Below are 14,470 nucleotides of genomic sequence, written 5' to 3' on the forward strand. Positions count from 1 at the left end.
TATCAGTAGGACAAATCAATAGTAAAAAACAGTACGATCAGATAGGTGAGCCTGACAACCACAGTGATTTTTTCAAAGCCTGTGATTATGTTCTTAGAAAATCTCACAAGACCTGCCAAAAGAGACAGCAATCTTCCCCATCTGTTTGAAAAGCATTTCCCATATGGCTGTACTTCTTGCAAGTGGGTATTAAACCAGTTTTATGAACAAGGCAACGTATTTTAAAGCCTAGTTGTGCTATCTGTTCAGTTTTTGAAAGCCTTGCAGAAGAAACCCTTAAACAGGGATGGGGAGCATGCGACCTTCCAGATGCCTTAAAAACAATCACTGAATCTTAGGAAGATGGATTAGCCAGAGGTCTACTTCCCGTGTAATTTTGTCATGCCCAGAAAAGGAGGTGCACTAGTTTATGTCTTCACAAATATTGCCTCTCTCTCCTCCTTCTGGTCCGTATAGTGCAAGCAACTGGAACTACCAGTTCCTAGAAAGAAGCAGCACCCTGACCCAACCTTTGTTGTACTCCCATGTTTCAAAATGAAAATAGCTTATGAATAAGTCGACAAGCTGCATCTAACCTCTTTAACAGGGAGAAGAGAGGGCAAAAGAACAAAACCTAGCTATTTATTCTTTCAATACCAGCTGCAAAATCTGAATACCAGAAAAGATTTGTTCCATTGCAGTAGCAGAAATGAACAGAGGACATTTAGGGTCATTCTAAAGATCAAAATGTTCTCCCTATGCTGTGGGGTAAGGCAGACTTTAAACCCGCCGTTTCTTCGCTAGCTACCAAGATATTCCACCAATTTTATTTTTAGCTCTGGACTCAGTGTGTCCTTTCCCTATCACCCATGAAGACTTCACGCTGCATTATATTTACCACTCATTGCTGCGCTGACAGCTCACCTACAAACCTCTAGCATCCCACGCACAGGGAATGAACCACCAGTTGGGAATTGCCACTTGTACATCTCTAGAACACAAGTGTCTGGGGTGTGGGGTGGGGAGAATGCAGCTTAAGTTTACATGGCATTAGCCATAACATGATAATTTCAAGATTTCATTCGTCTATAAAGGTCACTGGAAATGTGACACAGCAAAAGAACAAGTACAGGCTGTATTACATTTGACCAGCACAGAGCTCATCCAAGAGAGGAAAATGAATATATAACAAAGCTGAAGTGCTGAAGGTAGAATGGGAGAAAAATTGTAGTCATTATAATAATCTGCATGGCCAGTTCAGAGGTCTAGTAACATTACTGTTCGTAGGCTCCTACTGTTTTCTCAACATTTCAATACACCATTGCCCAATTTGTATATTTTGTACAGCTCAGTAACTTTCCCCCACTCCAGGCCTCCTATAGGCTTCTCACTAGGGGTGTGCATCAGATTCAGCATAATCTTGAACTGAAGCAGGCTAATTCGAACAGATTCATGAGATGTCCAAATCAAAGTGGGACTCCTCTGAAACAAACCGAATATGAATCGGAAGACTCCTGAAGACTCAAGATTCAGAGGGACACAGAGACCGAATCTCTCCAAAAAATGATACAGTTCTCCCCAAGCTCTCCATGTAAGGGTGGGGAGAGGAGGTGGTGTACATTTGTGACTGGCAGCTCTAGCATCTAATCACAGTGAATGGTTTTACCCAGGCTCTCCAACCCCAGTGCTTGGGAGGCAAAGAGTTTGAAATAATATATCACTGCATTGAGCCAGTGTTCAGTGTACTTCGCTGGTTTTCTCTCCCAGGAGCAGGAAGGTTAAAAGAGATTTGGTGGAATCTGTGGACCTGGGAGGGTGTAGCACTAGGTGCTTGCTTGGAAAATGCTGGATGTTCAAGTGCTTCTGCCTCTGCCACTGTATGCTCTACATCCATCATTCACCCCTGCCCTATTGCACTTTCTGTGACTTTGGTAGCGATTGAGCAGAAAACAAACAAGTATTAAACAGCTTTTCATTCACCATAACACCCTATAATTCTGAAATTTGGTTGGTTTCCTGCCTAGGGACATCTCTCTGACATATGCCATTTTCATACAAATCCCCCCCCCCTCAAAAAAAGTGGAGAGGGGTAAAGGGAAATGAATCCCTCCCAATCCCAATTTGAACATTCTGCTTCCACAGAAAACACTGCACCTATCCTTCTGAAATTCTGCAGGTTTCTTAACTAGACCTACTTCTACGATGTATGTCAACTGCATAACAATTGCCAACAAAAACATAGGGGGATAAGCACATCCTCTTTTGGAAACTCCCAAACTGTAAAGGCTGCTCTTGCACAAAGATCCCTGCACCTATTCATTCAAAACAGGGCAAGTTTGATTATCTCAGAAGGGGCAACAATCCCTTCAATTTTCACCTAATTCTGCTGAGAAATTAAAAAGTTATCAGCAGTTCCCTTTAAAAAAAAAATCAAGATTTTAAGTTGTGTAGCATAAAAAGCCCTGCATCTATTTCTCTCATATTTGGTAGGTATAATCCACTCATAAGGGGCTACAAGGCCTGCAAATTGCATCCAATTCTGACAAAGAGAGCAAAAGTGATAGCCATTCACTAATTTCCAATGATATGGGAAGCATGAAGATTTCTGAATTGAGATTTGGATCTGGATCAGAGTGGAAGTGGGCGGTCCCCAAATCTCTCCAAGCTGAATCAGGCTGTTTTCCAATTCAGGGTGTGAATGGAATCTTCTAGTCAGCACACACATACGCCCCGCCCCTGCATTTAATCCTGCAATTTTGTGGGGCAAAATAAGTGCCACTAGCTAGGTCAGCATCCCAAACTTCGCAGAGTCATCAGTCGCTGAAAGGCAACTCAAGGCAGGTGTTACTGGAATGAAAGGGCTCCTTCAAGCTTTAAAAGTGAAGATCTCTGCTATAGTTAAGGGTTCAATTGTAAATTGAAAAAAGCACATGGGGATTTGTGAGGGCATAAATCTTCAGCACTTGAGGGGTGGATGGCCACCCAGGAGCACATCTGAGTTAGGTTAAAGTTGGAACTCATATAATAAATGACCCACAATTAAGGACAGTTAGGAAGTGGGAGGAGGGATTCACGCATGGGAAGAACGAAGTGTGATAATGTGGCCTATTCCCAATCTTGGTTAAGGGATGATGATTACCCAGATGTTGGCACCTGTCCTGTGTGCACAGGTAATGGCAGCTATAGAAGCTGAAGTTCATGAGAAAGGTAGTGGGAGAGAAATTATGAATATTAAAATGCAAGCTAGGTTATATTCGGGATCTGTGCCTCTGTTTCTACATGTTCTTCACAATAAAGAAGTAAAAATACTTCCTAAAACAGGAGTCCCCAACCTTTTTGGGTGGATGGATACATTTCACAAAAATGGCTGGGCACTATCACAAAATGGCTGCCATGAGGGTGGGGCTTGCCCATTCACAAAATGGCTGCCATGGTGGGCACAAAAAGCTAATTTTCCAGAAAGCAAATGGCTGAAACTAAAAGAAAAGTAACTTACCCAAGAACTTAAATTCAAGGCAGAGGTGGGATCTGAGCTCCAAAACACAAAACCACTCTTATGAACCCAACTAAAGATGGCGCTGGAGGGCAGAACTTCACTTTGCAGCATGTCAGCCTCCCAGCTAAACATACTTAATTTAAAAAACAAATCCTAAGAAATAAAATAAAAATTAGGAGGGGCAAGGAGCCTGGTGGGCACCCAGATGGAGGCTAATGGGCCCTACATTGGAGACTCCAATCCTAAAGAATATTAGCATGTTCACGTGACTTAAACATGCTGCCCAGATATATTCCAAGCCTCTCACAAAAATTACACTCTGCAGGGTGACAGCTTAATACAGCAGTGGATAGCAACATATGATTAGGTTAAGACTGAAAACAATTATCAAATAGACTAAACAATATCTATTGTTTAGTATCTATTGTTTAGTATCTACTGTTTAGTATCTATTGTTTAGTATCTATATCATTCAATATCTATTGTTTAGTAAACAATATGTATTGTTTAGGGTTCCAGCATGCTGTGACAAGTTTGTCACTTTGTCACTAGGCACTTTGAGGATAAAGTCGCTCAGATTCGTCATGAATTGGACACCACCATTAATGCAGTTCCATTGGTAGAGGCGTTCAGAGCACCATCTGGTACAGTTTTATTGGATGAGTTTCAGTTACTGAGGCCTGAAGATGCGGACAAGGTGCTTGGCCAAGTCCGATCGACCACTTGTGTGCTTGACCCTTGCCCTTCATGGTTTATTAAATCAAACAAGGAGGGGTTGTCCGGCTGGGTCCAGGAGGTTGTAAATTCCTCCTTGAGAGAGGGAGTGGTGCCTGCCACTTTAAAAGAGGCGGTAATTAGACCACTCCTGAAAAAACCTAACCTGGACCCAGAGGATGTTAACAATTATAGGCCAGTGGCCAACATTCCCTTCCTGGGCAAGGTGCTTGAGTGGGTGGTTGTAGGACACCTCCAGGCACTCTTGAATGAAACGGATTATCTAGATCCATTTCAATCGGGCTTCAGGACTGGTTTTGGAACGGAAACTGCCTTGGTCGCCCTGTGGGATGACCTCTGCCGGGAGAGGGACAGGGGGAGTGCGACCCTGTTGATTCTCCTGGACCTCTCAGCGGCTTTCGATACCATTGACCATGGTATCCTTCTGGATAGGTTGTCTGGGTTAGGAGTTGGAGACACTGCACTACAGTGGTTCCGCTCCTACTTGGATGGCCGATTCCAGAAGGTGGTGCTGGGGGATTATTGCTCTGTGCCATGGCAATTGTGCCATGGGGTTCCACAGGGCTCTATTTTATCCCCCATGCTGTTTAACATCTACATGAAACCGCTGGGGGAGGTTATCCGGAGGTGTGGGCTGAGGTGCCATAAATATGCACATAACACCCAGCTCTACCTCTCTTTCTCATCAAAACCAGGTGAGGCAGTGGCTGTTCTGAATCAGTGCCTGGGCACGGTAATGGACTGGATGAGGGCTAATAAACTGAAACTCAATCCAGACAAAACGGAGGTACTGTTAGTGGGTGGTTCGTCTGCCTGGCTAGGTGATATTCAACCTGTTCTGGAGGGGGTTGCACTCCCCCTAAAGGATCAGGTTCGTAGTTTGGGGGTGCTCTTGGATCCAGAACTGTCACTTGAGGCACAGGTGAACTCAGTGGCACGGAGCACTTTTTATCAGCTTAGGCTGGTATACGAACTACGCCCTTATCTGGACAGAGATAGCCTAGCTACAGTTATCCATGCTCTGATAACTTCTCGTCTGGATTACTGCAATGCGTTATATGCGGGGATGCCTTTGAAAATGGTCCGGAAACTTCAGCTGATCCAAAATAGGGCAGCAAGATTGTTAACAGGGACTGGCCTGCGAGCTCATATTACGCCAGTACTTTTCCAGCTGCACTGGCTGCCAGTCCATTTCCGGGCCCGATTCAAAGTGCTGGTGTTAACATTCAAAGCCCTTAACGGCTTGGGGCCAGGTTACCTGAAGGATCGCCTCCTCCCCTGTGTGCCTGCCCGGACCTTAAGATCATCGTCAGTGGCCCTTCTCCATGAGCCCCTGCCAAAGGAAGTGAGGCAGGTGGCTACTAGGAGGAGGGCTTTTTCTGTTGTGGCACCCCGGCTCTGGAATGAGCTCCCTAGTGAGGTTCGCCTGGCGCCTACATTGTATTCCTTTCGGCGCCAGGTGAAGACCTTTTTATGTTCCCAGGCATTTTAGCATTTTAGCTTTCTAAATTTTTATCTTTGCTGTTTTAAATCTGTATTTTAAACTCCTGTACTGCTGCTAGGTTTTATTGTGGTTGTATTGTTATATTGTGGTTTTAATGTTGTATATATTTTAAATTGTTTTATTGTGTGTTGTTTGGTTTTAATTTTTGTGAACCACCCAGAGAGCTTCGGCTATTGGGCGGTATAGAAATGAAATAAATAAATAAATAAATAAATATCACAGTGTGAAAAAGATTAAAAGTATTAATTTTCACACTGACTTTAAAAAGTTGAAAGGAAAACACACATGCACACACACACACACACACACACACACAAACACCCTGTCTTAAACCCTTTGCACAACTGAATTCCACAATATATTTCTATTTAAATCCAACAGCAGTTTTCCTTATGTTCAAAGTCGGTGGGCATGACTTATTTTGCAGCTTAATCAATCACTAATAAAGCATACACCACCGCCATCTGCAGGTTATACAACAAAGTTTTAAACCCGAACTGCAATTCTTATTTGGTTTATAAACAATTTCAGCCTGTAATCTGAGCTGGAACAGAAACAGACATGTTAATGTTTCCTCAGCAAGGTCTTGAGAATACTGAAGCAACCATCCAGAGAAGATGTCGCATTTGAAGAAAAGTTTTCATGCAAGAAAAAACCACACACAACAAGTTACCTAGACACAGTTCAGGGAAATGCATTAACCCATATATTTATGGGGATTACATCATTGGCAAGCTGTTTGCATTCTTCTACAGCCTAGCTTAAGGCTGCATAGATAGGACCCACACATGTATAAACTGCAATCCAACATTCAACCTGCTCTAAGTATGCAAACAGACAGGGGAAAATGAGATTGTTGATGACAACAAATTTATCTACTTTTGCACTTGCTCTCTTGCCCCATTCCAATAGCCCAAAGGAAAAAGGTATTATCCCCATTTTATTTCCAAATAATTCAGGCACAGCAGCAGAAAGTGGTTTGGCCGTCTGTTTGGCTGTGATAGGATTCATTCAGTTCTCCAAGTTCAGGACACCGTCTCACTTGTTCAATTTGCTCATGCAAAACAATTCACATGAAAAAAACTTTTAAATAAACTGTTAAAAAAAGCTAGGGGAGGCTAATTTTTCAGTTGGCTGGACACAGTTAAAAGTATACTTTATTTTATTTACAACATTCATATACTGCTCCACATCTAAACAGATTCCACAGCAGTGAACAATAAAAGATAAAACAATAAACTTTTGTTTGTTTAAAACAACAGAATACCAATCAATTGCGGCTGGTCAATCAATGGGGGAAAGCGACCATGTCAGTTCTTGGTTCTAAGGGAAGCAAAAGCCGAGTATAGTCAAACACGTACCTTGGATTTTAGGAAAGCTGATTTTAATAAACTCAGAACAATGATAAGTAAGGTCCCATGGCAAGCGACGCTAACGAAAAAAGGAGTCCAAGATGGGTGGGAGCTTTTAAAAAAGGAAATTCTCAAGGCACAGTTACAAACAATTCCAACAAGAAGAAAAGGTGGAAGACAACAGAAGAAGCCAATGTGGCTTCACAAAAAGCTTAGAGATGACCTGAAAACAAAAAAAGACACACACAGGAAGTGGAAAGGAGGCCAAGTAACAAAGGAAGAGTACAGGCAGGTAGCACAGAATTGCAGGGATGGTGTCAGGAAGGCTAAAGCTGAGAACGAGCTGAGCATTTTAGGGATGCTAAAAACAACAAAAAGGCTTTCTTCAGCTATGTGCACAGTAAAAGGCAGAGGAAAGAAATAGTTGTTCAGCTATTAAATAAGGATGGCAAAATGATAACAGATGACAAAGAAAAGGCAGAGGTGCTCAATTCCTACTTTGGTTCAGTCTTCTCCCAAAAGAGGATCTATGACACACCCTGGCAAAGGCAAAGTACAGGCTGAAGGGGCAGGATTGCAGCTTGAGATTGATAGGCCAAGGAACACCTAATGACTTTGAATGAGTTCAAATCTCCAGGGCCAGATGAACTGCATCCTAGAGTAATAAAGGAACTGGCAGAAGAACTCTCAGAACCGCTGTCTATTCTCTTTGAGAAATCATGGAGGATGGGTGAAGTGCCAAATGACTAGAGGAGGGCTAATGTTGTCCCTATCTTCAAAAAGGGTAAAAAGGAGGAACCTGGGAACTACAGACCAGTCAGTCTGACATCAATCCCTGGGAAAATTCTGGAGAAGATGACAAAGCAATCCATCTGGAAGCACCTTGAAAACAATGCAGTGATTACTCGAAGCCAACATGGAATTGTCAAGAACAAATCCTGCCAGGCAAATCTGATCTCATTTTTTGATCAAGTAACCTCCTTTGTGAACTGTGGGAGTGCTGTAGACATAATATACCTCGACTTCAGCAAAACTTTCAACAAAGCGCCCCATGATATCCTGATGCGCAAAATAGCTCAAAGTGGGCTAGATGAAACAATGATCCAGTGGATCCACAGTTGGCTACAGAATCGGACTCAAAGACTGCTTATCAATGGGACCTTCTCAAACTGGGGAGAGGTAACGAGTGGGGTACCGCAGGGCTCAGTCCTGGGCCCAGTGCTCTTCAACATTTTTATTAATGACTTGGAGGAGGAGGTGTAGGGCATGCTGATCAAATTTGCAGATGATACAAAATTGGGCGGGATAGCTAATACTTTGGAAGAAAGAAACAAAATTCAAAGTGATCTTGATAGACTGGAGCACTGGGCAGAAAACAACAGAATGACATTTAATAGGGATAAATGCCAAGTTCTGCACCTAGGAAAAAGAAACCAAATGCACAGTTACAAGATGGGGGATACGTGGCTCAACAACACTACAAGTGAGAAAGATCTTGGAATTGTTGTCGATCACAAGCGGAATATGAGCCAACAATGTGATGTGGCTGCAAAAAAGGCAAATGCTATTTTGGGCTGCATTAATAGACGCATCGCTTCCAAATCCCAGGAAGTACTAGTTGCCCTCTACTCAGCACTGGTTAGGCCTCATCTGGAGTACTGTGTCCAGTTCTGGGCACCATACTTTAAGAAGGATGCTGACAAACTGGAGAGGGTTCAGAGGAGGGCAACAAATTTGATCAGGGGACTGGAAACAAAGCCCTATGAAGAGAGACTGAAAGAACTGGGCATGTTTAGCCTTGAGAAGACTGAGGGGAGATATGATAGCGCTCTTCAAGTACTTGAAAGGTTGTCACAGAGAGAAAGGCCAGGGTCTCTTCTCCATCATCCCAGAGTGCAGGACACGGAACCATGGGCTCAAGTTACAGGAAGCCAGATTCCGGCTGAACAGCAGGAAAAACTTCCTGACTGTTAGAGCAGTATGACAATGGAACCAATTACCTAGGGAAGTAGTGGGCTCTCCTGCACTGGAGGCATTCTAGATGAGGCTGGACAGCCATCTGTTAGGGATGCTCTGACTTGGATTCCTGCATTGAGCAGGGGGTTGGACTCGATGGCCTTGTAGGCCCCTTCCAACCCTTCTATTCTATGATTCTCTGAAGGGGTTCTTGAGATAAAGATGTCTTCAGCAGGTGCTGAAAACAACATAATGTTGGTGCCTGCCTGACCTCCAGGAGCAGAGAGTTCCACAGAAAGGGAGCTACCACCTTGAAGGCTCTTCTCAAGGTGGAGTCCAATCAGACTGTTGGTCCATTTGAAGCCACCAGGAGTATGCCATCTGATAACCTCAGTGACCAGGCAGGTTGATGAGGGCAAAGACACTGTCTGAAGTGTACTGGTCCGAAGTTGTTTGGAACTTTATACACTAGCAGCAAAGCCTTAAACCTGGCCCAGTAGCAAATAAGCAGCCAGTGCAGTTCCCTCGGGAAAGGAGCTGCATACTGAAAAGGAGCAGCTCCTGACAACAGGTGAGTTGCTGCATTCTGCGCCAGTGCCCGCTTCCAAACCAGCCTTAAGAGCAGCCAAACAGAGTGCATTGCAGTAATCCAGTCTTGAGGTTACCAGCACCTGTACCACTGTGGCCAAGCTATCCCTGTCCAGGAGACGCCACAGCAAGCAAACCAGTCACAGCTGGTAAAAGGCATTCCAAGCATTCCATGGCTGCTTGGGCCTCCAGTGACAATGATGGATCTAGGAGTACCCCCAAACGACGGACCTGATTTTTCAGAGGGAGTGCAACCCCATCCAGAACAGGCAATGCACCTATCTCCCGGGCTCGGGAACCACTCACCCACAGGGCTCCCGTCTTGCCAGGATTCAGTTTCAGTTTATTGGCCCTTATCCACTCCATTACTGAGTTCCGGCACTGGTTCAGGACCTGCATAGCCTCTCTTGATTCAGATATCACAGGGAGACAGAGCTATGTGCTACTTATGGCACTTGGTTCCAAGTCTCCTAATGACTGTTTCCAGCAGCTTTATATAGATATTGAACAACATTGGGGACAAGTTAGTATCCTGCAGAACTCCACAGCTCAATTGCCAAGGAGCCAAGGAATGGTCACCCAATGTTCCTTTCTGAAATTGACCCCACAGGTAAGACCAGAACCACTGTAACACAATACTTCCAATGCCCAGCTCACAGAGTTGATCGAGGAAGATACCATGGTTGATGGTATCAAAAGCCAATGAGAGATTGAGCACAATTAACAGGGTCATACTCCCCCTGCCTCTCTCCCATCAGGGCGACCAAGGCTGATTTAGTCCAGTAACTAGGCTGAAACCCAGGCTGGCATGGGTCTAGATAATCAGTATCCTCTAAGAGTGCTTGCAGTTGCTCCGCCATGAACCTCTCAAGTACCTTCCCTAAGAAAGGGGTACTTGTGACTGGGCAGTAGTTATCAAATACCATTGGGTCTAGAGTGAGTTTCTTCAGGAGTGGTCCAACTATTGCCTCCTTAAGGACTGTAAGAACCATCCCTTCATGCAAAGATGTATTCCCTGGACCCACCCAGTCATAACCCCTCAACTAGCTTTTATTAGCCAGGAAGGGCAAGGATCAAGAGGGTACATGGTTGGTAGCATTACTGCAAGCACCTTGTCCACATCATCAGGCCGCAGGAACTGGAACTGATCCCACAAAATCAGGCAGATGGTGGCATCAGACACCTTGACTGGGGCTGCACTAACAACAGAGTCAAATTCGCTGTGGGGATAAGCACATTTGTCCTCAAAGTGTGTTGCAAAAAGGTCACAACAGGAACTTGAAAGGCCCAGGGCTCCATTCACTTGATCCTATTTTGGTTCCAGGGTATTACTGCAATAAGAAAACATTAAAAATGGCTTGCCATCTTAACAGTGTGGTAAATTATGTTTATTTATTGCAAGTTCTTGAAAAAGCATCTAATTTAATAAATTAAAAGGTAGATGAAAATCAACATTAAAAAGGCCTACGCATATAGAAAAGGGCTGACTTGTTTTAAAAAAAATCAAATTCTTCATTTTATTTCCAGCAAAATTCCCAAAATGCAAAAAATTGCACACACACGGACAAAATTTGTTCTTATTTTATCCTCATTTCACAAGTCGATGAATAGAAGTTTATACACTTGGTCAAGAGCACCTTCTGTCCCGCCTTCCAGATATGATGTGCAAAATAAGTATCAGGTATTGCAAAATAAAATTGAAATGTAGTAAGAATTTAATTTGGTGAGATTAAAGGTTACTTTGGGAGGGAAAAAAATCCACTTCCAAACATCATGGGTGCATCTACACCCGGCTTTTACTCCAGGGCGGGTGCAAGTCGAGGTCCCTCAGCACAGACGATGCAGTCGCCACTTTGCAGTCTTCCGTGGTTTCTGCCCAGAAAATGCAGATTTCGAAGGTGTAGTTTTCCTCCGAATTTTTCAGGTGCTGCGGTTTCACTGTGGCGGGGTGCGCTGTCTAACCATCCCTCGGGGTGACATCACCATTTGCGGTGGACGTGGGGTGGGCAGTGAGTGTGACGCCTTTTTCCTCCTCCCCTCTCTTCCCTCTCTCTCTTCCCTCTTGTTTCCCATCCTGCTGCCAAGAGCAACTGCGCTCCTCTCTGCCGGTGCTCAGCTGAGAGGGGTGCAGTTGTGATGGGAGAGGGAAACGGCGCTTCGTGCTGCCACTGCTGAAAGCGACTGTGCCCTTCTCTGCCACTGCTCGGCAGAGAGGGATGCAGTTGCTCACAGCGGCAGCAACAGCACTCGGCAGGCTCCTGCGCTGCAGCAAAACTGCAGTAACTTGCCCCATATATCTAGCTCATTGAGCATCCACAGCACAGGAGCTGTGCAGCTCCAACGATGTGATGGACAAGTCAGGCGCCATGTACAGTTACATGTACATGTCTGTTACAGTTAAGAGGAAGAGATTAGAGATTTAACAGGTGCTGCGAAGCACACACCGTTACCAAGGCAGACACAAATTTCCCTTTGACCCCTGCCTAACTGTGTCTTCTTTGGACCACAGAACTGAGTATCAACCCAGTCCCACCAGTTCCACCAAACAGGAACATCTCTCTGGTCCACTGTCTGCTATACGCTATAAACCTAACAATGTGGGCAACTTTTACAAAGGAATCTTTCAGTGTGGAAAACCTAGAGGATGAGAGGAATTTGGGGTGACTTTTAGCTCCATGTTTCCTTGCCTGCACACCAGTGTTACGGTAATAGTGGACCAGTTAAAAAGCAGGAATTTGCTTCTTTTAGGGTCTACTGATGGGAAGAAAAAAGCCAGCTTCAACTTACCGATCCACTGCTTCTACATCAAAGCAAAATCTCTTCTCTATGGAATCGGTTTTCCGACGTGTGCAGGATTTGAGGATAATGGCTTCATCTTCTCCCTGGCAGAAGATAAAGATAAAAAATTGGGCCAAATTATTAAGATGATTTTTTTTAAAAATCACAACTGGTAATAGCCTGTTTCTGAATGCCAGCTGTGTTAATGTTGCAAGTAGCATTTGATCCAATGTTGATCAATGTTGATTAAAACCAGCAGGTGAAGGAAAACCAAGATTTTAGTTCAATCAATAAGCTGCCTTCCACAGAATCAGAAATAATAATCGCTATGGAAATCCATCAACTGGAGAACAGGTAAGAACATAAGACAGCTCTGCTGGATCAGAAGAAAGGCCCATTTATCCCAGCCGTCCCAAACCTGGTGCCCTCCAGATGTGTTGAACTGCAATTCCCATAATTCCTAGCCAGCACGGCCACTGGTCATGAGATCCCACAAGCAGGAAGCCCACAAGCAAGGCTTGAAGGGAAGGCCACAGCCTTTTCCTGCTGTTGCTTCTCAGAAGATGGTATTCGGTGGCCTACTCTCTCCAACCCTGAGGCTCTATTTAGCTATCATGGCCAGTACCTGAGGATTGCCCTAGCCATGATTCATCTTTCTACCCCCTTCTTAAAGCCACTTAAGGTGGTGCCTAGCATCACAGTGTAATGAAGTAGGCTTTGTCTATGCGAGCTCAGGCTTGTTCGTTTTTAAGCCTGCCACAGGGTTTTGCCTTGAATTAGCACGGTGTTTACTTTGGGATCTTGAGAATTCGCCATAAGCTTTTTAGAAAAGGTTTTGTGCAGTAAGAACCATAACCTGCAGCTGCAATCCACAACAATTTAAAGGCACTATATGTCATACCGATTAAAGGTCATCAGGCAATATTCTCTTTCCCCCCACCCCCCGCATTCTTCCCAGGGGGAGTTGGAGTGGGCCTTGGAGGTAAAGGAGGTCCCTCGTTCAAATAAATGATCTCCCTTGTTCAGTCCATACATATGTTTTACAATGTTGGCAGAGCGAGAGTTCACCTGAGATTGAACATAATGTTTCCTGTGGGCTCCATCCTTTTTACACCAGGCTTTTGACCCTCTTCAAGTACCAGAATTTAGGTGCGGGAAACCCTAGTATCAGTCTTACCAGTTATCAACTTCTTTCAAATGACTGGAAGTTATCTGCAGTGCTGAGTTCTTCTGCCTATTATTCAACTCTCTTTCTCAAAGGAAACTAGACTTGCCTGATAGCTTATCAGATTGCTTCCCTCTTCTATTGCTGGCTTTGGTTCAATTCAGGGATTCTTGGAAAGAACTCGCAGATGGGGAGCTACAAAAGGCCTTTGCATAGCTACAGAGATAGGGAACTACTGGTGAGTGAAAAAACAAAAAAAAATCCTTAACCATGAATCATGCTGCAAGCGGAGAGGCAATAGGAAGAGAACCGGTTTATTCCAATGGAGAAATGGTACTTGTGAAAGGATATAGCTTGGTGTATGTTGTAGTGATTTAGCTTCAGGAATAACTTGACCCTATAAGAGTAATAGGAAGTTTTTTTAAACACAATACCTGCAGATCCTTATGGATGTAGGAATATTGCCAATTCAAGTGCAAATACGTAAAATGCTGCAGGGGAAGGCAAAGTGAACATAATGATTCATCTCAGCCCCTTAACAAATGAGACCCATGAGCAGCAGCTGCCTAGAGACATCTCCTGCGTTGCATGAAAATAATTGCAATGAATCTCTCTATGAAAGGAAGGGGTTACTTTGCTGAAGTCTTTATTTTAAATGCTTCTGGCAGAGCAATCGTATGGGCCCTAGGCAGTGCCTGGGGCTGGGCCACTAGAGGATGTTGCAGATCTCCTCTTCCACACCCAGAGACAGAGCTATGGGCAAGGAGGAGGAGGTCTGATTGTGGATCTCCCCCCACCTTCCAGCTGCCACAGAAATCCCCATGGAGGCTCCTCTGTCCAAGGTCACAAGAGTGACCGAAGAAGAGGCTGGAGGGTGGGAAGGGGACATTCTGGTGGGTGAGGAGAGGGGGAGGAGG

At 44.4% G+C, this 14,470-nt stretch overlaps 1 protein-coding gene across 6 annotated transcripts in view; it reads right to left on the reverse strand.

The window, feature by feature from the left end:
- ARHGAP26 (Rho GTPase activating protein 26) overlaps positions 1-14,470 on the reverse strand; it is a 363,812-nt gene that overhangs the window by 225,846 nt on the left and 123,496 nt on the right. For all 6 annotated transcript variants that reach the window (XR_014788384.1, XM_084838781.1, XM_084838783.1 and 3 more), the window contains exon 10: positions 12,398-12,492. Coding sequence is in view for 5 of the 6 variants with exons in the window: in XM_084838781.1 (XP_084694907.1) it covers positions 12,398-12,492 (95 nt within the window). In the remaining variant the exon portion in view is untranslated. The remainder of the gene's footprint in view (positions 1-12,397; positions 12,493-14,470) is intronic.

The sequence above is a fragment of the Heloderma suspectum genome, chromosome 2, assembly GCF_057233095.1.
Source record: "Heloderma suspectum isolate Gila_16-S chromosome 2, 16-S_ref, whole genome shotgun sequence".
In the NCBI taxonomy this organism is placed as follows: domain Eukaryota; kingdom Metazoa; phylum Chordata; class Lepidosauria; order Squamata; family Helodermatidae; genus Heloderma; species Heloderma suspectum.